Genomic DNA, 24,954 nt, shown 5'->3' with positions numbered 1-24,954 from the left:
AGTGTTTCTTTCCGTCGAATGATCAAGAATCCTTGCATACATCCATCCACCTTAAAGTCCACTAAATCCAAATGTCAGAATCACGGGGATGAAAACAAATCTAGCCAGAAAGTCAGCCCTTGCATGAAAGCTGAGTGGCATACGAATAAACATTTCTTTTCAACTTATCCCTACAAATGTAACATGTTTTTGAAAGAAAGTAACGGGCGCAAAAAGTTGTCTACAAATAAATGAATCACTCCACATAATTACGTTTTCTGACAAAAATATTTGCACGCTTCTGTAGACTTGGAATGCAAGTACAGTAGTGCCTTTGGGGTCAGGTGGTTTGCACTATGACGTCATTTAAATTGATAAAATGAGAAATCGCGATGAGAAAATGACCAGCTTTCCCGTTTGGGTTTGGTTTTCCGAGCTCAAGTCACACATTAGGCACCTTGTTGGCTTTTGGCATGCCCCGCTCACAGCGCCTAGAGTAATTTAGCAACCCGTGTAATCGCTGTTTGAGTAACTGGGGGCTGCCGCGCTTCGGGCACGCTACATGCTATTGTATGCATATCAAACCGTGTCTGCCGCTGTATACGCGATACTGCGCTGTGCTTCAGGGCTCGCAGTTGGTCATAGAGACCACTGACTCTTTAGACTGATTATTTACTTGAACGCCCGAAGTGTTTTTATTTTTTTTTTTCCTCTCATCGTGGAAACCGTTAGCGACTTATTTACGATGGAGCAATTCTCTAGCAACATGCTTCTTAACAGTAGTCTTCTTTGCAAAGGCAATTTCACGAACCTGTCAGCAGCGGATGGTAATCTTTCCTACAGATGTGATCGATCAGATGCCGTTAACAAGGGTTCAACTCCCATGCTCGTTGCTATCATCATCACAGCGTTGTATTCCATAGTATGTGTGGTGGGACTGGTCGGAAACGTGCTGGTTATGTATGTCATCATCAGGTAAGTCGGTCTTCCGGATGAGCGCCTTAAATATTCAAGTATGTAGATTGCATCAGTTGTGATACAATGCAATTATTAGCTAGGATAGGAAGAGGTATTAAGGGATCCAAATCAGAATTAGGTAAGTGTGCGATTCAGGCAAGCAAACTAACCACCTGTGGCTCACAAAAAATAATATCATTTGGTACGCTCAACTGATCATTTTGACCATAGTTAAGCATGATTTGTTTTTCGATTAAGTCGTGCTCTTAGGTTACAGTACACGTGTATGGAAGCAAGGTTTATTTTTTGCGGTAACAATAATTAAGAGCCACTCCCAAAAACGCGAAATATTCATATCCAAATTGCCCTGCCAATAACTCGACAGTTATTGTATAAACACGTAGATCGCATATATCGGTTGATACCATGTCATCTAAAGATCAACAGCGAAATCATTAATTATTCAAGCGAAGCGTTTAACTCCGAATCACACCGACTAGGAGCTCAGTTATTTGGGGGGCATGGACAAAAGATTCCGAGAAAGTCCCGCGCAGCTCTTGTAGTTGAGGGACCCATCATTAACGTTTCATTAATCGTAAAGATATGATTGTACTCCTTGTCGGTATCTATGCAGAATTCGTCTGCGCGGGCTCCGGTCGTTCCAGTGCATAGTGGGAGCACCATCTACTGGAGTGAAATAAGACGGATGGACTGTGCTCCTCGGCCGCGACTGCCTCAGCATTATAAATAAAGCAAACTGTAATTCGGAAAATACGCAGTCATTAAAGGTTTACTTTCATCACCACTCAGATGCAAACGTGGCATGAATACATTTAAGGCTTAATCAAGTTGAGAAGCAATGTTTGACGGAGCCAATCACGGCAGCTTCGAATGCAATGCTGGAACCAATCCTGGACTGGGCTAGTACAGATGTTCTTTAGGATGTGGGAGGCTCCCTCTCACTTTTAGTATGGATTTGTCACACCGACAGTGTCCGGCTGTAGCTGTGGAACGGTTTTGCTGACCACAGTGCCACCCGCCTGACACCTGCGATCAATGGAAAATACATTACTACCGTAAAGTGCATAAACTCTACGTTGCCTATTTGCATATTTTCTGAACACGCACGTTCCACTCCATAATCCGTGGATGCTATAGCTCGTGTCGTTTGAGTGTGCTGCAAGACAGGAATCAAATTGCACGGGCCATTTCTTTAATGAGTAGTGTATACTCAGTCAAACAAACCTGAGTCAATTTAGAATTGCCAGGTAACCCAGCACACACAGCTTGGGCAAGTGGGAGGGTGCACAGCCTCTCGGGCAAAACCCATACGTGCACAGGGAAACTCTTCAAAACTCCACATCAGCCGTGACCGCTGGTATCAGGCTAACCACTTCCCTTCCGTGTCGCCCGCCGTATCAGTCTGATAATATTTATTTAGCCAGAACGACTTACAATAAGGACACATAAATCTAGCAATAAATATGCGGCCATGCCATTAAAGCAACAAGAGAGGCGACAGTAAGATAAGGTGAAATATCACAGTGTGCTGTAATATATATCGTTTTCTTGTATATTCACCATTTTACTTCCTAACTGTCCCAAATAACACATAACGTAAACGATGTATTTTCTAAAATAAGTTTTAATTTTAAAAATGAAATGTGAAATATGTTAACTCCATATACTTGCAGAAGATGCCTTATGCGATGTCAGCCTTGTGCTAACACGTCGCTTACTTCCATATTCAAGCTGTTTGTGTGATTTACATGGAGAGACTCCAAAGATGTAGATTACAATGCCACTTATGTACAAGACGCTCAAAACTAGACTTTTATAGTGTGATCAGATGAGATTTTATAGCGTGCATGAGAAATGATGTGCAAAGATGTGTTGATATGTGCAGTGCTATAATAACGTATAAATGCATAGATATGTTTGAACAGTGTTTATACATTATTACACTCAAATTAGAGTTATTAAGGTTTCCTTTTCTAAAATAGAGGTATCTGTTCAATAAAGACTAATCCACAATATACAGTATAATACAACTCAGCCCAAATGGTTGAAATATCATCTTTTACTAATTGTAGATTATGTTTTAGATTTGTCAGGTGTTCAAAAATAACAATGTTGGTATAAAGGGAAATAAAGTGCATATGCAACATTGATTTTACCTTAAATACAGTATGGCAGTCTATGTTTACATCATAATAGTAACCTATAGTGTTGCATGAGCAATCGAAATGTAAAATAATATTAAATATAAATGGATACATTAAAACGAACACAGAAGTATTCATTAGCTTCTTAATATGCAATATTTTGCATTTTTTACAAGTGTTCTTAAAAAATGTCTGCTTAAGAAAAAATGTCATTTAAGAAATAGAAAAAAGGAACATCAAATACTCTTCCACAATTAATTACCAATAGTTAATGGAATGCAGTTTTAAATATTATTTTGAGGATCATTTATTGTGGTGTTTTGAAAAGAAACTGTATCAGTATTGCAAACAAATACCCATCCACTTTAGGGAGTCAAGGCTGGGGTGAAGTTGTCAAAAACAGTGCCTGTTAAATCTCATTTGGATATTCCTTGTGTGATTTTTGGGCTATACAAGAAATACAATGTTGTTGTTGTACTTCTAGAAGTATCCATTTATTTTTACAGTAATTTATATAATGAAAACTGGATGGACATTGGCTGTCTGCAACCTTAAACTAGATAAACAGTTTAGAAAATGGATTAGAATGAAAATACTTAGTGCATGTCTTGTAATCAAATCTCAATAAGCTTGGATCCTAAAGTTAAGAAAATCCAGAAGGCCATTTAAACCTAAATGGTGTTGACGTATTGTGTTCTTTCAGAATATTTCTAATGACGTTAGAATAAGCAATAATGCTTAGTGTGAATTATTAAACTTTGTGGGTAGATATGTTGTCATTGACAATCCTCAATTATAAACACTTTCTTCTTTCACTGTTGGTTTGAAAGCTGCTCTGTATTTTTATTCTGAAATCAACAGCAGACAATAATTTAAAAGTTTTATGTTTGCTTCTGTTAGATTTAATTAATAAAGATGTTGGAAAAAGTTTTAAATACTGCTATTTACCTGTATCTCAGTAGTTCAAAACTGAGTTTTCAGTTGTAATCACCTTGACATCCCAGTCAGCACATATAATACATATAATTTAAAAGTGTATATGTCACAAACCCTGTACCCTCATGTTACCCACCTTTTCAAATAAAATAATGCTTATAACATGCTTAATCTTAAACCCAATTAATCTAATTCCTGATTATACTGAGCAAGATTCAATCTCCGTATCAGGCACCAGTCTACATACTCACTTGCTCACCCAATCCCTGTGTCAATTTAGAGGCACCCGTCCACCTAAATGAGTATGCTTGGGAATTTCAGAGAATCCTCAAATCGAGAACATACAAAGGGAGAGCATGGAGACCTCACCCAGACAACAAGGTGCTAGATTTGAACCCAGCATGCTTGAGCATACAGAGGTTGCAGCTCTTATCAATGTCACTGTGCCAGCTCTGCATCTGACAATTTGACTTAAATTCGAATGGTTGACAGCCTTTCCTCCCTTGCCTTGCACATGCACCCATTGATTCTTGTTAACACTTAATCCGGTATGGGGCTGACCTATGCTCAAGGTTGTCCTTGCTAATCAAATGTAATGTATAAATTACTTTTTTTTTGTTAAGGTTTCATCCTTATATTGATCTCCGAATCTGGACTAAAATCAATTATGCACTATCTTGCTATACCAGAAAGTTTGTTTTTTTAGTTAGCAGCTTTTAATTTATATTCTGGCTCTTGTGTTGAATGATGTGTAATTATACTGGTGTAACACTGTCTGTCTCGTTCTTTTTAATTTCTACACATGAGACCTTTTTGGTTCTAATCAGTGTGCAGGCAATTATGGCACAACAGTAAGGAAGCAAAGGTAAATCAATCGATTAGTAGATCTTTTTTTCAATTCCTGTGTCCAATTAGTTTAAGCTTATAATTTATGAAATATAGAAAATGCAAGTTTGAAATTGAACAAAAATGTTTCCACATGAATTATGAGCAGGTGCAGATGTCGATTTAAATAAGATATAGTATAAACCAAACTATCTAGGACTACCTTCTGCCTGATGCTGCCAGGATAAGCTCCAAATCCTTTTGACCCTGAGTGGGATCAGATATATTTATCAAAGCTAAGCTAACTCATTTTGGCCAGCATTCATTTTTGGTTTTGATTGGTTGGGTTTATGCTGCTTCAACAACTGAAGTCAGTGCTCAAGCAGCAAGAATTTTATTTTGCCTAGGTATAATCAGGCTCAGAAAGTGCATGAATGGGTACAAAATTGCAGGTTATACAGTGACATAGTTATTACTGGTGTTGCTTCACAGATCTTGGGGGTTCGGTTATGCAACTAGCCTGGTCATGTATGGTCATGTATAGAGTTTGTATATTCTCTGTGTAAATGCATGGGCCTCACTGTAGTTTTCCTTTACATATTCCAAAGACATATGAGTTAGTTAACTGACAACACTAACGTGGCTTGATATTAGTTAATATACCCGGTAATATGCCTATTCCTTCCTTCTAGCCATGTTGCCCACACATGCTGACTGTATTAAAAGCTGTTTTATGGGTTGGTCTGGTCAGTTGGAGCCTTTAAAATGACCTATTATGGGTAAGCAAGAGTGTGTTTCCCCTGTGATGGGATGATGCTCCATCTTGGTTTGATTCCAGCCTCATGCCAAAGTTCCACCAGAATATTCACTTCCTCCTGGTAACTTTGATGTGGATAAGCAAGTTAGAAAACAGGTGGATGCTTCTTACATGTAATCCCCATAAATAGGGTATTGCAGGATTTTTGATAAATGCCACACAAAGTAGAATCTTCAAACTCCATACAAATGATGGCCAGACTAGGATTTAAACCCAAATCCAACTATAGTTCCATTATGGCCTTTCTATGTATAACATTTTGCTATATGTCAGTATGTACTGTAGAACATTGTTTTTAAAGCAGGAAGCATAAAATAGAAAATGATAGAGAAATGTGGGTGCAGGTACAGTGCCAAAGATAAACATTGTTCTTTTTACTCTTTCGTCTTTCTTTTAAAATAAAATCTCCCACTTATAACAATATAGGGTTGCAGGGGTTATTACAAAATGTTTATCAAAGTAAGACAGTAATGATTGTGAGGTTTCTTGGAATTGAGGTACTTAATACTGTACTATAACTTTGAATTAATAGCTTTCCTAAAGTTCTCTGAAATTATTTCTGAACAGCAAATTAGGTGGAATAAACAGTCATAAACTGTGTTTAGCATCCTTTTTAGACATTTTACATTTGGTGTTTACAGGAAGTGCTTTTTTACAGAAGGTAGCACCGCCTCTCGCAAGAAGAAGCGATTCAGCACAGTGTTGTGCTGCTGCCAGTCTTGAAAATGACACATATCTTTGCTATTTGTCTGATAAACAAACATTCAGCTGCTTAGACTGAAAGCACAAAAGCAGTAAATGAGGCTGAATTAAACATGACAGTCTATTGGTTAACCTCTTTTTGAAAGTTTGTCTAGAATTTTAACAAGGGTGGAAGTTTTACTTCTGTGTATTTAAAGTGTCCGTAAAAATCTAGAATCTAGACTGCAAGGAAAAAACTCCAACACCAAGTTTAAATTAAATGCCTTCCAATAATGAATGAATGGAGGAATGAATTTTGTATCGTCATATTCTAAATGGGTTAACGTTTCTGAGGCCCTGAAATAGATATTTGGGTAAGAAAGTATGTGGAGAAAAATAATATTGGGGTAATATGTATGTGCTAAATACACTATACATATTTATACAGATAGTCCTGAGACAATGTAAATTTAGCCTTCTTGTTCACAGTATCCAGAATCAAGGCATTGGGCCAAAATCCGGCTTATTGTATTAATTTCTGGGACAGTGAAGTGAACATTTGTATTTTTATAATTCAGATGTGAAATGAAAAGATGATTTGAGGCAAAAGTACTGTGTTTTTTTTTTTATTTCTCATGAGTGGTGTGACGCTTGAGGCGTTGAGTTTTGGAAGGTGTTAGGATTTCATTTCAGAGCTTTGGGGTATGAATTAGGTGACATTCTGAAAGTATCATACACGTATTTGTTTTCAACGATTGAGAGTAATATTTACCTTTAGTGTGGCATTCCCTTTTCCATGTTAACATAATTATTGATACTAAAATTAGTCTAAAACCTTTAATGCCAAGGAAAGGCATCAAGCAGGTAACTCAGTAAATTCACCAAACTGTTGTCTTATACATTTACTGTAAAATGAAATTTCTAGGCATTTCAAAGAGCCCTTTTATTATGGAGTGCTTCTGACTTCATTCCCCTTTCCATCAGTCAGACACAAGTTAGACTGGATTTTAAATCAGTAGAGTGACCTAAGCAGTCTAAATATTCCCCCCCTGACAAATTTGCAGAGAGTTGTGGGTCATAAGCCTTGTTAAATGATTATTTTTCACCTAATGAGTCTGCAGATATTGTCTTGTAACTGACTAAGCAAGTTGTTTGTTGATATTATTTTGCTGTTCTAATAATTAGTTTCATCATTAACAAAGGTGACTTATTTGGTTCAAGTAGTGATTATACAAGCATAAACAACAACATTACATATGCCATGTTTTATTAGGATTAGGATGATTTAAACAATCTGAAGTTCCTTCTGTGGAAAATTGCCCATCTTGCAAGACATTTTCAGGTTCAGAAGGGCCATCGGGTTGACACACAATGGCAATGTCCATCTTTCATATTTGGAGCCTACACTGGTAAGTGGAGAACCCTCTCCAAATGCTAGTGCCCTATATGTTTATAGGGCATCTCAAAAGTAATTATACCATGGCCACTGAGGTAAGAGAGAAAGAGTGTGGGGACTGGCTGGAGGTTGAGGGAATTCCCCCCAAACTAGCAGGTGGCAGCAGAGGGTTCCAATATGGAGTAGGTGGCTCCTTGCTACATAAATAAAGAAGACAGGCAGCTAGGGTGCATCAGTGGGTGCCTGGAGGCTGGGAGCATGCGCTGATAGCATGTGGCTGCACCCACCACACTCTGGACCATCTGGATTGGGACCCAAATGCAGCGGGTGACACCTCAGCGCCACACTGGAACAGTGTGAGTTTATTTTATGGTGGCTGGCGCCCCAATCCTGCCACTAACTCACAAGTTTTCCCTGTATGTTGGAGGACCTGCTTGCAGGACTGGATGCAAATTAACGTCATACCCAGGATTAAGCAATTGCAGGTTAAGGACCCTGCTCAAGGGTCCAACGGAGTAGAGTCATTTCTAACGTTTACGGGATTCAAAACAGTAACCTTCCGATTGCCAACACAGATCCCTAACCTCGCAGCCACCACTTCACCTTGGTCCTTATTTATTTACAGTTTAGGGATGCAGAGTTATATGGGGCTTACAAAGACAGTTTAGGGGGATATCACTAGGACTTTTTTAGGATGTGTTGCATTTCAAAAGTATCCTCAAACTGCTCTCTGTCAGTGGCAAATTTGTTTCTGCTTGAGTCTGTTAGGACTCGTGTGACATTAAAGTAGTGTGGTAAGAGACTGCAAGAAGAATACAAGAGTCTGGGAAGTGAAAAGCAGAGTTTCATAGTATTTTAAGGGCTTTGTTTTGGAAGAGAATAAAAAAAAAATTAAGGTCAAGACTGTAGGGTTTCTTTACAGTTTATTTGCTTTGGTACTTTGTGTTCTGAGTTTGAGCCACCCCTTCCATGTGTGTTTTTCTGTAATAACATAATTATTTTAAAGCAGATTTTTACTTTGAACTTTGTGAGAGTGATGCTCCCATTAACTCTTTGAGGGCTTTATATTTTTTCCAAAAAACACAATTTTCTGCAAGGCACACAAAGCAGTGGTTTCACACAGAAATCAGCACAAAATGTCTGAATCCGTGGCAGACTGGCTGCTAGGCTGTCTATATTTGGTGAGGGGTGGGGCAGTCGCAGTCAACGTGCATTGCAATCGGGTTTGTAACTCTTGTCATTGTAAGTGGCAGCTCTCCCGGGCGAACATTACAGTAGGCACGTCAGTTACACAAACCTGTTCAGCTCCACCATCAGCTGGTACCTCACATTCATTTTCCATCACTTGTGTCAAAATTGGAGTCTGACAAGTCAGAGTCCAATTCAACGCTAATATGCAAAACATCATCCAGAGTAGAGTCATCAAAGAGTATTTTGCTTTATGCATTCGCTTCAATGTCTCACCAGATGTCAATGCCATTTTTGCTGTTGTTTGCACCTCGCTAATCACGCAAGCATAGAGAATCTCAGTCATACCAATGAAGCTAACTTTCCTTCTAGCAAACAGAGTCCAACTAAAGCATAATGGCAGATTTTGTCACCGTTAACAGTTGATTGCCATTGTCAACCCCTCCTTTTGACAAAAGTCGACATCTGCCCTGAAAGAGTTCCCACACATTCTCCTTGCCATCACCTTGGTCAAGGTTTACTTTTTTTCCATCTATCCAAAACACTTTGCTCCAGAACTTGTTTTTGTTAATCTGTGTACTCTTCCTCTTTCCATTTTAAAACCTGTTTAACACGGCCCAGAGTCAAAGAAAACAACCACTATATCCAATAGGTGTGTCCATCTGTGGTGCAAAACCATCACATAACAAACTTACTCACACACTTGCGCTCAGCCAGACTGGCCAAGTAGCACATTCTAATTTCTATTCAGGTTGATGTACGTGAACAGTAGGTTATGAAGCATTGTGGAATTTATGGGTTTGTGGTAATAGTTGTTTTACAGATTTTCTTCTCTGACAATTATCTTGCCATCCATTTTAATTCCCTTGGCTGAATCAGTCATTTATTAATAACAGCAGTGACTTCTTTCTTTTTCAACATACGTTTGATTTGTTATGCCCAGTTTCTTAGATATGATTTAGTCTTTGTGTTCAGTCATCCAAATTGTTTTTCTTTTCTGCAGAGTTGCGTATTCTGAAACATTAAAGCAGTTTTGAAGTGAAATAGCTAAAAATAAAACATGATATTATGTAGTTTTGCTTCATCTTCATCCTAAATTCAGACTGCTTATGCATTCAGTCAAAAAAAAACCAACTTTAGATCTTTGTCTCCATACTTATGGATGCTGTAAATTTAAAATGAGTTAGAATATTTTTTCATATAATACTGGATAAGTTAAATGAGTAACCTATAGTACTAGGTTGTTGTACCGTGTTAGCCATTATGAATGTAGAGAAAAGCCAAGCAAAATGACACCTTTTATTGGCTAACTAAAAAGATTACAATATGCAAGCTTTCAAAGCAACTCAGGCCCCTTACATCTTGCCTGAAGAAGGGGCCTGAGTTGCCTCGAAAGCTTGCATATTGTAATCTTTTTAGTTAGCCAATAAAAGGTGTCATTTTGCTTGGCTTTTCTCTACCAGTAACCTACAAATGAAACAAATCTGACTATATTGGTTGTGAAGAAGTTATCCACAGAATGCAATACATTCAGATAATGTATTATTGACCACTTGTTTAGTGAATTAACAAAGTGTCCCATTGCCTTAACAAGTTTTCACACAATTGTTAAGGTTCTTGAGACTGAATTATGTCGGAACTGATTCATCACATTTTCTTACTGTTGGATTCATAAAAACAACCATTGGCAATGCTTAATTCAGATCATTGAACTTTTTTTAGCATTTGATCAAACATGAAAATGAAATAGATGGGTGTGTGCTGTTTATAAACAGCATCATGTAATAAGGAACAGTGAAGGCATCAAAAACAATGATGTACTTGTGCATAACACTGTAAAATGAACCATCAATCCAAATCCATGGCAGACATATGCTTCCATTCTTAACGTTAATAGCATCTAATTCAAACATTGGTACATTTACAAAAAAACATCAGTTATAGTACAAAGAATGAAAAAAAAAATAGTACTGAATTTTATGTAAATCCTGCAAATTCAAAAAAGCAGCGAGGTCAATAAGGGCTCTGATTAGCACAAGGATCATAGCAGTTAGCGCTGGATCATCATACGCCTGATTAACAGCCAGTGTCAAACTGTCAGCAGTCCTAAGCAGTCGCCCAGGGGTGAATATTTTTTTTCCACCGACTTCATATTGCTTTCAGTCTTTAAGGTGAACATACAAATGACAGTGTCATTCTTTGATAATGAAATCTAGCAAAGTATCAATTAGATTGTATTTATATTGATTGGTAAGCATAAAGCCTAAATTGAATGTCAATATATGTTGGTAAAATCCTCTGTTGAAGGAAGGAAAGAACAAAGGAGACATGGATGATGGTCATGTTTTCTTCAATCCCTGAAACTTTTAAGATGTAAGATTTTCACAAACCTATTGTCGACCTGTAGTCTGTGTATATGGTACAACTGTTATGCATTTGATATCCGACAATTGAATTGTTTAATTGAATGAAATCATTCTGATATCAGAAGTGGAAGCTTCTCCTAAATAGATTGAATGATTTGGAAAAGTGATGTACAGGTAAGTTAAAAAGATCAATATCCAGTGATGTGTGACCACTTTTGTTCTGAATTGAAAAAATAAGATATAAGTGTAAAACCAACATATATCATGGATTTAGTATTGGAGGGATTGCAAAAGGAAATAAAGTACATTTGTGTTAGTAAAATGTTACATTTGCTTTGTTCATGAAAAAATAGTAAACCCATATCATTAATTGGTAGGTAGTGCATATGACCCAGGATTAGCTACGGTGATATTTATGGCAATTTAAGGAATCTGGGAAAAATGAAAAATCTAGATTACCAATTTGGAACCTAAAAGGCATGTCTATAAATGGCATAAAGTTCAGGATAATGAATTGTAGAATTAAATAACAGGAAAGTAAGAGATATTTATATATGTAAATGAAAAGTGAGATTTCTGTGCTGAAAAAATTCTATTAATGTGATTAAATAAAATAACATGAACAATCAGGTGATTGATGTGTGCAAATCTCTAGTGCAGGAGAAAATCATCTAAATTTCTGAGAGTGGAATCTGGAAGGAGAATACACACTCATTTTTATAACGTGATTACTGATGAACAGCTACATGAAATTCTAAAAAGTGTAATTATGGTTAGAAATTAAGATTTTTCCTTGGCTAAAAGCATCTATAAAGCGCTTTCTTATAAGTACCTCCATAAATGTTTAAAGCAGCAGAAGCAAAAAAGAAATGCATCAGAAGGGTTAAAAATGTTATCTTTTTAAATAAAAATAAAATGTTTCTAAATATAGAATTAATTCTGCTGAACACTGGGCTGCAAATGAAATGATATGAAAGCAAGTTTGCAATGATGTGGAGAGCAGTAAGAAAAAGGACAAACATTATTGACATGGAGGGATAATTAATTAATAAGGATATGAATGGATGGAATTTTTAGTTAACTAGTAAGAGATTCAAGTAAGGTCAATTCTACAGACACCTGTTAAACAATCTGCTGCATGATGTACAAAAAAAGGCCATAAACTCACAATCTGGAAAGGTGACTTCTGGAGAACAGACAAGGTAATCCAACATGGCTGAGATTACTTAGAAGACAAATGTAATGTTCTGCAGAGGTATGAGTTTGCATATATTTTTAAATGTGCTGTTGAGAGTACTAGGATAATTAAGGTAGAGAGGGCAATGTTTCTTACATTGATGCAGACTACACCAGAGCAATATAGCCAGTTCATATAAATAATAAATAGGAAATAAAATATACATATAGGATGTATAAGAATAAGCAAAAGTGCAATCTATAACTGAAGACAAAGGTGAAATTAAAAGGAAATCAGCAAACCATTGAGCAGTGAAGAGGAAGAAACAGACCATGGATAGCAGCACTGGGGCAATTAAGGGCAATGTTCAATGAACCAACATGCAATGTGTTGTGCAAAAAACAGATGAAACAAAAAGTATTATATGACTAAAAGTAAACAGCTGGTGAGCTACCATATAGTTTCCTGCAAAAGGAAAGTAGCTGGTCTACTGGGACTTTTTAAAGGTGAGCTGAATTAGGAGGTTACAATGGGCGAAGTAGGTAAATGACAGAATAAGCTGTTGAACTGGAGAAGGTGGCCATTAAGATGCAAGCATCCCTTGGATGGGGAGCTGTATGAATGACTGAGCTGATCAAATGTGTTTCGCAGATGAGCAGTATAAGGAAAATGCAGAATGAACAGACACCTCATTGGGGATGGAAACTATCAAGCAAAGAGAGTCCATAGTGAATGCACTTGAAGATCTAGCGTGCCAACAGAGTTTGATGTTATGTAATATAATGGATGAAAGAGCAAATACAAGTTCACATGTGGATGCCAAGAAGAGGGAATCCATTGAGGAAAAAGGCAAAATAGTGACTACTAAGTACTACTAAGTATAAAATTGGAAGTGGCCTCTACTCAGATATGGGAATGGATAATTGAGGAGTAAACCGTAAGACAATAATATTTTTATATTATGTAGATTAAAGAACCATCAACAACAAATCAAATCAAATTAATAATATATTGAACAATTATTATAAAAGTAAAGTTGAATAAATTGGACTATGCAGCTGCATAAATAAAAGGTAAAGTACTACTTCCGGTTAACGGAAAGAGCCCAAAAGTTTATCAAATCTACATTTTGTACCTAATACTTGTATGCAAAATTTGGTTGACCTAAGTGAAAGGGTATTCAAGTGTTTACATGCACACACAGAGACAGACAGACACACTGACAAAATTCCAAAAATGGTATTTTCGGACTCAGGGAGGTCTAAAACGTCACTATTCATCAAAATCTCGAAATGGAATTTTTGGAGGATTCCAATATTTTCCCTATGCTTTGTATACGAGAAAGTCAGGGAGGTCTAAAAAGTCGAGATTCATCAAAATCTTGACGTCGAATTTTGGAGGATTACAATACTTTCTCTATACTTTTTATACAAGAAAGTAAAAATGAAGACTATTGTAACACTGCTGATGGTAGTGCTGTAGCCTCAACAGGTTGAAAACAAGCCCTCAATGGATATTGTTAATAAAGCAGAAGATAGGAAAGGACACAAATTGTAAATCAAGGACAGTTTTATTTTACCCTGACTGTATTGTGAAGTTGTACAATTAACAAGTTGTTATTTGTGGGCATCATTTGTGATGCAAGTATTAAAAATATTTTAATTAAATAGAAATTAAGAAGATCATATAGAAAGTTAATGAAGATTACACAATGTGAATATGTACACTAAGAATAACATTTCTGAGAGGCCAATATACTGTATATACAAAAGAAGATGGGAACAACATCTTATGTCAAGATGAGAAAATTCATGAATCTCCCAAAAGAAATCAACATTTGATTGCAGTTCTAGAGATTCTTTAGTGAAGCTAGCAAAGCAACCAAAGGTGAGATCTGGTGTTTTGAAAATATGAACCAGTGAGTGTCAAAGAGTTTAGCTTGGGTTTAAATTGATGAGCTTTATGCTTTAGGTTAGCTTGACAATTTTAAGATAAGAGAATGCCTGTCCTCTTCTTGAAAAATAATTGTAGAATAAACATTAAAAGTTTAAAAAAAATTATCATTAATTTATTTATGACATGTGATGAAATTAGAAAAATGAACATTACCCATTCTTTTAGCACATGTAGTATAACATAAATTTATTTTGTCCTTTTTATGCGTTGTATAGAGCCCCTTAAATTTCATATGTTGTCGTCTTCTTGCACTGGTTGCTTGGACACTGTCCTTTGATAACACAAACCGTTATAGTTCCTCCTGCTTATGACTAAAAAGAAACTTTCCTGAATAAATGGGTATGATACCACTAGCATTACCATGAACTTTTCATCTTTTTAGAGGTTGGATTTTCTTATTTTAATAATGCCAATGTTAAAATCTTTATTATTGTTAGTTCATTACTTATATCTCCAATTCTACAGCAAATCTTCTGTTTACATTTTTGCCATTCCTTTCACTCAGAAGCTTTGATGAATGCACAAGGGAGGTATACAAACTTGAAAAAACAGATTGACGTATTCCTTTGACTTATAACACACTACTTTGTATGAGAAAATGGAGTTCATTCTAGATCTGTTCCTTCTAACATGTCAGCACTATTACTTTCTACTTTGATTTCAGAAACCAACAATCTAAAAAACTCAGAAGTTTAAGTAAAAATAACTGATAAATGTTGTTTACAATACATAATACAACTGTTTGATAATAGCAAAATAATTGGAAAGAGTTTATGTCCTTTACATAAGTCTTTTGTCATGGCTATATATGATATTTTTGTAAGCAAGTGTTATATTAACACATAATTATCATTCTAGCTAAAAAAATTCCCAAAGTGATTTTTTATAGAAAAAAAGCTTTTAATCTAGATACAACAGTAATAATTTTTTAACTGAAAACTTTTAATGTGTACTGTACATATTGCTATTAATCCTTAAGATGGGAGTGTACATGTTGTTTGAACAAAGGATTGTGTGACTATGAACTACTGGGAAAGAGGTGTTAAATATATTTGGGGAGAGTCGAAGAGGGTGCAGTTCAAATACTAAACTTTGACTTCTTTTGTACACTTCTGAATATTGATGGGGATGAAAAGGAACGATTTATTAAACACAGTCAAGTAAACATCAATAGCTCCATAGTGTAATGTTAGCACAGCAATTCCACAACTGTAACTGATTGTGACTGCTTCTTTTTTATCTTTTTAATTGGTCACATGCTGTGACTATATCTTTGTTGTTGGCATTTTGAGTTCAGGTTTTTGATTTGCCTTTAATATGTGTCAGCTTCTTTGATTCTGAATAGACTATCATCCAGCTTGACTGATCTGTCAGCAGGAGACAGAATATCTTTTTAATGTTCTACTAGGGGGCTCTACCCCCTGCTCACTTTGCTTGCTTATCCCTGGTGGTGGGCACTGGGTGCCCGCTATCTCGTGGCTCAGCTTTAGGAAGGGCATTGGGGCACCCCTCCATTAGAGAAAACAATCATATTTAAAGATAGTATATAGAAGAGTATGCGGAGCACGGGAGGAAGATGGTTTAGTCCTTAGTTATTATAGATTGAAAACCAGTTACTTGAGTATTTCACCATAAGTGTCTATTTTAAATACCAATGAATAACAAAATGTAGTAAAAAGTAGAAGTAAAATGCAATAAAACACAAAACAACAAAATTGAATTACATTGATTCCTTCTCAAAAACAATATTATGATTATTATATTATTATATATTATTATATTATCCTCTAACTTACATTCTATAAACGTTGCCTTTTTGCATTTCTATTCGTATATTGTTCAGGATATTTTTCTCTTTTGTCGTTTATTCAACGATTCTCTTTATTGTTATTTTTCATTTTATGCAAGTCTTTTTTGTTCACTTTCATTTTTTTGATGTTCATTATCATCTCTTACTGCTCTTTTCTGTCAAGATCTAAAATTCAACAGTATTGAATTGATAATTTGCTTTTCTGCCTTGCTATTATAACTGACTGAATAGAGGGACGAGTTAGCACTGAGAGTGTTACGGGGTGGTATGGAGAGAGGATACGTGCAGTAGGAGTAATGATTTGGGTGAGGGGTGTGGAGGGCAGTGGTCAAAGCTGAATAATGCAGACATGATGGGAAACTTTTTTAATGCAATAGATACTGGGAGAAAATATCTGGTAAGAAAACTGGGAAGTCATAGTTTACTGTGCAAACAGAAGTGTGGAAGATGCTCTGCTTGTTATCTTACATCAAATCTACACCTTTCTTGATCAGCTTGGTTCATATGTCAGAGCACTATTTTTGGATTTTTCTTTAGCGTTCAGTACCATACACCCTCATATACTGATTGGGAAATTGAACAGTATGAATGTAAACCTATTTATTACACTATGGATTCAGGACTTTATTTTAAATCGTTCACAGACAGTTAAAGTACAGGACACGTTCATTCAAACACAGTATGTCCGCAGGGGTGCGTCTTATCACCATTACTGTTTTCTCTAGTGACCTGACAAGTGACCTGAGACAGAACAATAACCATTGCTCCATTATCAAGTAGGCTGATGACACCATGCTCATAGGATGAATATCTGGGGAGGATGAAAGCCACTATCTAAATCAAGTGGACTGTATGGTAAACTGGTACAATAAAAACTCTCTCACTCTAACATCTATATGTTCACCTATTGTAGTTCTGGGGGAGGAGGTAGAAATAGTGGCTGAATATAAATACTTAGGAACTTACCTAGATAACCATCTTAACTGGAATACTAATACAAAAAACATATATTCTCTATATGCAACCGGCGCTTATTTCTCCTCCATAAGCTCAAACGGTTTCAAGTAGACAAGGACCTCATGTTGTCCTTTTTTCATAGTCTGATCCAGTCTGTGATCACTTTCAGTTTCATTGCCTGGTTTAATAGTCTGATAAACCAAAACTCAAAAAAAGCTCCAGCAGATTACGAAGTATGCAGCTAAAGTTATTGGGGCTGATGTAGATGATTTGACTAGTGTGTGTCAGAGGGCAATGTTAAAAAAACTGGAAATCATCTCAACTGATGACAGACATCCATTACACGTAGAACTAGTTCAGTAAATCAGGAAGGATAGTCGCTTTGAAAACCCACACAAATCGCTCCAGAAATTCCTTTCTTCCTAGTGCCATACAACTTTTCAATAAGAAATATCGGAGATAGTGATTATGGTTTTGATATATATCCTGCAACCTTTTTTATTTGGTGTAAATATGAGTTATCTAACTGCCTTACCTTAACCTGTCTTGTTTCTATTTGTTTGTTTTATTTCATTCTGTCTGTTATTAGATGCAACTGAGAAGGCAAATTTCATGTTTTCTCATATATAAATGTAATAAAGAAACCCCAAACCTTTTGTCAAACAAATCGTAAACATGATCCAAAAATTGGTATTCTTAAACAAAGCTAAGTCTTTCACCACTAGAATAACATCAAAAGAAACAATGTGCTGAAACTCTCACTATTTAAATCTCAGATAATTCAGAGATGCACACACCAACATTTAGATGGTTGTGCCAGTGACATCACATTCAGTGCATCTCCCAGTGCCTCCTGAGTAAAATCCCCATGGAAACCGCAACACTGAATAACAGTAAATGGCAGAAATCCATACACTGTTTCAAAATAACAATAAAATATTTCCCTAGGAGCCTTTAAATGCAAAACTAACACCACAAACTGTTACCCTGAGATAAAAGTACCCTAAAAAGACATATAGTTTATTCTCAAAAGATGCATAATACACATACGAATCTAATAAATTATGTCCATTATAATATAATTACACTTGCCGCTTTGAGTGGTCTACCCACTGTTTATTTTCAGATCCTCACTAATTTAGATTTCTAACGCTATCATTTTTTTATATCTGGAAAATTAGGTTTGCATTCCCTTACAGTTTTAAGGGCTTAAATGAGTGAAGAGAAACTGTAAATGGATGATATGTTGACTAAGTCTCTGGAGTTTAAATTACAAAATTGCCTGTTCACGCCTGGGAACTTTGTACCTTGGTGCAAACGTAATTGTTTGCATCTTAACATCAGCAAAACCAAGGAATAATTTATTGACTTTTACTGCACCATACTACTTGGGGGGGTCCACATTAATGACAGGTTGGACTGGTTTCAGAACGCAGAGGAACTATGGCTCAGAAGGCTACTTTTTCTTCGGAGACTGCATTCCTTTAATGTGAGAAATGGCATCCTTCACATCTTCTACACCTTTCTGATGGCCGGAACAATTTTTCTATACTGTGGTGTGCTGGACTGATAACATCAACAGGGGCCCACTGAATTAACAAGCACAACGTAATTAGGGATATTTAACATAAAGTGTTACCAATAGTTCTAATATAAAAAGTACTAAAGCTAATAGATCAGTAAGATGTTTCAGCAACAGTATAAATCTTAATATGTCTATTCATTAAAGCTGTTTTTCTGACTGGTGATAGGCTAATGTAGTGATTGGTAGATCATGTTCTGGCCACAGTTAGTATGCACTTGGTATTGCATTTCCTCTGTGTCCATATGAGTTCTCTTTGAATGCTCCTGTTTTCTCCCAAAACCCAAAAACTTAGGTTAATTAGTGAGAACTGACATCATCTTGGTATAAGTGTGACTGTCTGTATGAGAGTTTCCTGTTGTGGGTCACTTCATAGTTTTGCTGCAGGAGAATATGCAAACTCCACCAGTGCATGAGCATGAAAGACGAGATGTCTGAAGATTTTGTAGTACTGTATGCACAGGCATTGAACAAAGCTTATGTCATAACTCTTATGCAAAACTGTTATTAACACTATCATGAGGAAAACCTTGAAGGCCTCCCTGGCATAGAATTTATAGAAGGTCAAATATTAACACACCTGGACCCTCATGTATAAATAGTGCATATGCACAAAAATTTTGCATACACCCGTTTCCTCGCACAATTTGAGATGAATAAAAATTAACTTAATGTAAAGCCACACATATTTTCACGGTAGCCAAGCCACAGTACCCAGCGTTAAAGCAGTGCTAATGTTTCTGTGTCATTTACCTTTCTTTTTCATATTCACATCAATGTTGCAAATTCATCAAATATACCAAAATGAATTGCATATTGTTTCCAAATTTAATTCACTGTAACAATATAATGGTGCTTGGAATGGAACTACCATAGTTGCTTTACTCTTGTTAGAAGGCATCGCAAATGGAAGAATTAGAAGATAGTGCATATTTATAGATGATGACTGGCTTCTAAGTCGATTTTGATTTCTAAGAGCTATCCTCTTGGAGAAGTGTGCTGAACTGGCACCAGCTTTACAAAGGCAGACTTTCAGGAATTGTGCTCAACCTGCTCCTTTGCAAGTTCTGTCCACTCTTGGGTTTTTAACCACAGGAGCTTTTCAATGTGAACTTGGTGACCAATTGGGTATTTCACATACATCACAGAGTCACACCATGCCAGCTGTATAGGAGGGTATTATCCACTTGTCACCCAGATATATAAGATTTTCTTACACTGTGTTTGTGCAATTCACAGCAACATCCTGTTTTCCAAATGTAATCGGAGCAGTTAGCTGCATGCACTTTTCTATTGCAATGGAGCTGGACAAGTTATATCAGCCAGAGATGAACTGGCATCACATCATATATAGCTGGAGAAAATATAAAAATGGCAGCTCCGTACAGTTGCAGGTGTTTTTTCCAACTAGTGCAGCAAAAGGCAAACTGTCCTTTTAAGGACAGCAAGTCACCTTAAAGTTAAAAGCAGAGAATCAATCCATTGTGGCATTTGGTGCCGGTGCTACACTATGATGAATTTGCTTATGTAAATAGAAAGCATTTCCATTCTATTAATATGCTGCTCTATAGTGCACAGAAAGTGAATTGCAGTGTGCAGGCTGTACCAGAAGAGAAGCGCTATGATGAACCTGACCCTGACCCACCAAATGATCAGCCAAGTTGGACAGTTTTACAATTTTGATTGAGTGTAATTAGGAAAATGTAAAACCAGGTAATCAGAAGCAGCGTTTATTTTTTAACCAATTTATTTAATTTGTGGTCAGTATCACATAATACAACCCTTATATTCCTTAGTTCATTGGCCACATCACTTACAGCATCCACTATTTCATTTTGTGACTCCAGAACGGCATCTGTCAGCACACAGCCAGATTGCCTCTGAGGGGTTTCTGAGGCAGAGATGTGTGTGCAGCTAGCACCGGAAGACATACCTGGCACAACAGCACCATCACCGCCTGAGCATCACATTGGATCAGCTTTTGTAATATTATCTGAAACAGAGTAAACAAACAGTGGGCTGCAACTCACCTTTTCACATTGAATGTTATATCTGACCACTTCGTGTTTCTTTTCGGCACTGTGTGACTTTCATAACTCTCATTTTTGAGTGTTGCTTATACCACTGCGTAACCCAGCAAATAGTACGTTTTTCCTTGCTTCCACTTCACATTTGCTAAAATCTGTCTTTTTTCTCATGCCTTTTCCATTGTTTTTTAACCAAACACTGAATGAAAGGTGATATTTATATTGATATACATATTAAAATAGGCAAAATTCTGGGAGGACTCAGGGTGGGGCTGCAGGTGCGTGCATGTGTGTTAAATTTCATGTTCGTTGTGATTTGTAAAGGGGAAATGCATGGGACTTAGCGTACGCACAGATTTATACATCTGGATTTTTTTGTGTGTACGCACATTTGCACTTTTGTCAGTACACCATGTTTTAGTGTCAATTCTATGCACGGCATTATATATGAGGCCCCTGGTGTACACTTTTTATATAAGATGGTTCACCACCCACTGCATTCCCAAACAACTAGAGCTAGTCCTGCATTTTAAGCATCCGTGATCTGTCATAGAGCAATTGAAAGTCATCTCTTTAGTGGATGTCTCAAGTCATATTCATTCTTGACCCTATTAATGGTATTATGTGGCATTGAATCAAGGACACTGTAAGAAATAGACCCGAATGCACTGTCTAAAGGTGGACTTTAGGCATCTTTCTCATATTTGAAATTTTAAACCATATGGACAGTGTTGCAACCTGTTTTCTATGCATGATGAAATTGGAAAGTGGTGGATGGGATAGTTTGCTAACATTTACTGTGTGGGGCCACATCATTTTCCAACTGCAATAATCTAAAATTATTTGTACTTTCCTAAAGAAATTCTGGATGAAACAGGTAGAAATTAACCTTGTGAGATTGTTAGCTTACCTCAGTGCTGCAAAAAAACACCTACAGTATTAACAAACAACAGTAGAAAATTAAATGACCATATAATGCTGCTTGGTTAATGGCTCGTATGGCAAGAGTGATGGTCGCATAGAGGAGTGCAGTCACGCATTTGCTGACAGACAAGAATAAGTGGGCCTCTTCTGGTCAAGGTTTGTTTCCTTCCTTGCGGCAGTGCTGTAAAATGAAAAAAGCTTTAATGGATATTTATCTTAGCCTGCATCGCAAGGGGCCAGTCTTAGGAAGAATTAGAACAACAGTGGAACAATTGTATGTTGATAAACAAGGCACAAATTTTGCTTATCTAAGAGAAAATAATTGGACCTTACAGATTAAATGGAATCTGGTGTAGAAACTCTAACTAATCAACGGGCATGTGTAATTAACACTGAAAGTGTCTCACACTAAAGTCTAGTCTAAGAGCCAAGAGGTGAGAGGACGTAATAACATCTTCTGGAACACCTTTAATTGAATGTTTATTATAACAACATGGGTGGCACATTGGCATAGTGAAAGGTTAGAATTTCACACAAGAGGTTCATGGTGTGGAGTTTCCACACTCTGTTTCTGTCTAAATGTGGTTCTCTGTTCACTTGACTTTCTTTCCACATTCCAAAAATAAGCATGGTTGGTTCATCAACAACTTATATATATAATTAAGTGTGAGTGAATATGTCTAAAATGGACTAATGTCCTTTCTGTATGCGCCAAAATACCTTTTGATGAACTGGTGTCCTGGGCAGAGTTCCCTGGATATGAATTCTCATCATTGACTGATTTGCTCTAAACCGTTTCAAAAAATTTAAATTAATGAAGTAAGATTGCAAATATTGGTTCATTTTTTAGACACTTTTTTGCAGTGAAGTATTAATGGTGTGTTGCCTGTGATGGGTCCATTTAATTTTATGTCAGTTTTCATTTAGCAATGTAACACAAAATGGGCTTCTGTTGATGACCTTGCTTTGCAGTTAGTCATATTTTAAGTGGATGGGAGTGAATCAATGATTTTATATTGTGATCTTTTGCCACTTAAATAGATGGATCAATCACAGCACGGCACACATGAGAGCAAAGATTGCTTGTGTGAGTCTAAGTCGACACAAATTAGTGAGCTTTCTCTTGTGTTAGTAGAGTGCACAGAAGGATAATGCAACTAATACCCAAACAGAAAATTATTCTTTAAAATTGTAGACTAATATACAGGATACCTTAAACTCTTATACAAGGAAGCCTTTAGTTTTGCTGTGCTTCTTACTTTGTAAGTCTCACCCATGCTTTCCAACAGATCAGCATTTCTTCAGCTGAGGAGTGTCAAAAAAATACTTTCTTCAGTTGTTTGTTTATAAAAGTTATACGCTTTTACATAATAGCAAAATATTAAATAAAGATGCTCCTCTCAGATTTGCCAGAAACTATGCATATTCATTGAAAAGGCAGTAATATTCTGTGTAAGCCAGACAATTAGGCAGTTTCAGCTTAAAGTTCTTAATTTGTTTGTAAACACAATCTGCTGTGTATATTGATGAAGCTCAATAAATCAAAACACACAACCCACGCTAGTGATTTCAACATAAGTCAACAAGCCAGAAATCGATTCACTGATATAAATTATGTACAGTTTGCAATATATCATATCAGGTAGCTATTCTTAAATACTGGTGTGTTATCATTATATGTTCTGTTAGGCTGCTGTATATTTTCTTATATTTTCTGGTTAACTTGGTAGTCTGGTGAACCAATAGAAAAGGAGAATCATTTTTCTGTCTCCTGTTCTTAGATGTGTAAGTGAACATGATTATTGTAATATCATTCTCTATTAAAAGGCCATGGTACCTAGGACATAATACAGATTTTCAGCCAAAGCACTGAATAGGTAGCATGTTAAGAATAGTCGATCCATAGGATTTTTTTAGCTTTACCATATGCTACCCAAACCCAAAGTCACTACAGAAAACAACCAGAGAGGTTAAAAAATAACATTCACTTAATATTGCCACCACAAGTCAAGACTATGTTTTCTGTCTTAATATAATTCATTTACAAAATTTGAAAATGCAGTTACATACAATCTGCAAGAGAGTAAGTGAGACTAAATAGACAGATGTTAGTAGGGTGCAACTGTTTCAGTGGCTGAAAGAACGGACCAGTACACCTGTCACAATACATTATAAAAAGGAATTCGAATTTTAGCTTGAATCAAAGATACATGTTGACCTGTGAAGGGGTCAGGCAGGCCTTCTAACTAAAAATGTCAACTAGTCAGTAAAACATTGGGTCAGGTCAGGTCAGCTTGGGAAGCATGCACTAGTATGGCCAGTGCCGGTGCGAGGTTATTTTGTGCCCTAGGTCAAGCTTATTAGTGCACCAACCAACTGTTCAGAAGCTAATCCGTTTGGCTGGGTTTCCCTCCCTTATGATCTTCATGCTAGGTGAATGCCTAATTAGCCTTAATGGTGGCGCAGGACCATGGTATAGTACATTGCTGCACCCACCACACTAAGAAACAGCTCAGGAACCCAGTTGGCAACCCCCAAGGCAGACCTTCAGTCTAGTATCACCCTCCAGAAGTGATCGTCTATCTGCCGCGGCCAAGTGTTAACGTGGGCGTCCCTTTGGCCTGCTCCAGCCATTTATGTCTTCAGCATAATCAGGATCCTACGAGCCAAATCACCCTTGGGGAATCAGGCCACATGGCTGTAGTGCCATAGCTGACAGAACTGACATCATCCCAAATGAATTATTAACCAATACAGTTTAATATACATTTTATTTGCTTAGATTTGTCTTCTAGTTTAGTTTTAAGTTTGTCAAAGAACACTTGTTTAAATCATAGTTTTAATACTAACTATTCACAGTGTAATGATTACTTTTGAAGTTTTACTTATAATCCAGTATTATCTGCTCTATTATCTTCATCATCAACATTTAATTCTCTTTTCTTGGTATGAATTGTGGTGGCAACAGGCTGAGCTGGATTGACGAGGCCACCGCATACTCAGCACATTTTTCCAGTACTCAAGGGATGTAAATGAAGTTCCATATTTGCTTCAGATACTTAAAATGCAGTCTCCTGTGCAAATGATGAATTCTGAGCTTCTTAAATTAAAGTAGCTACTTCACACAGAAATTTTGTGCAACTTTTTCTTCCACTCATATCTGCCATGCAGAAGCACAATCAAAACTTTGAACATGTGCAGCTGCTGCCAT

The 24,954-nt window shown here is 36.6% G+C and overlaps 1 protein-coding gene across 1 annotated transcript in view; it reads left to right on the top strand.

Annotated features, from left to right (window-relative positions):
* The first annotated feature begins 366 nt into the window (after positions 1 to 366).
* Positions 367 to 24,954, top strand: part of oprm1 (opioid receptor, mu 1) — a 156,750-nt gene continuing 132,162 nt past the window's right edge. Inside the window, exon 1 of the mRNA XM_039748242.1 lies at positions 367 to 954. Coding sequence (XP_039604176.1) covers positions 725 to 954 — 230 coding nt within the window. The 5' untranslated portion in view covers positions 367 to 724. The remainder of the gene's footprint in view (positions 955 to 24,954) is intronic.

Source organism: Polypterus senegalus, chromosome 3 (genome assembly GCF_016835505.1).
Source record: "Polypterus senegalus isolate Bchr_013 chromosome 3, ASM1683550v1, whole genome shotgun sequence".
Taxonomy (NCBI): domain Eukaryota; kingdom Metazoa; phylum Chordata; class Cladistia; order Polypteriformes; family Polypteridae; genus Polypterus; species Polypterus senegalus.
The sequence above is the reverse complement of the archived record's forward strand: the minus strand, read 5'-3'. Positions and strand labels throughout refer to the sequence as shown.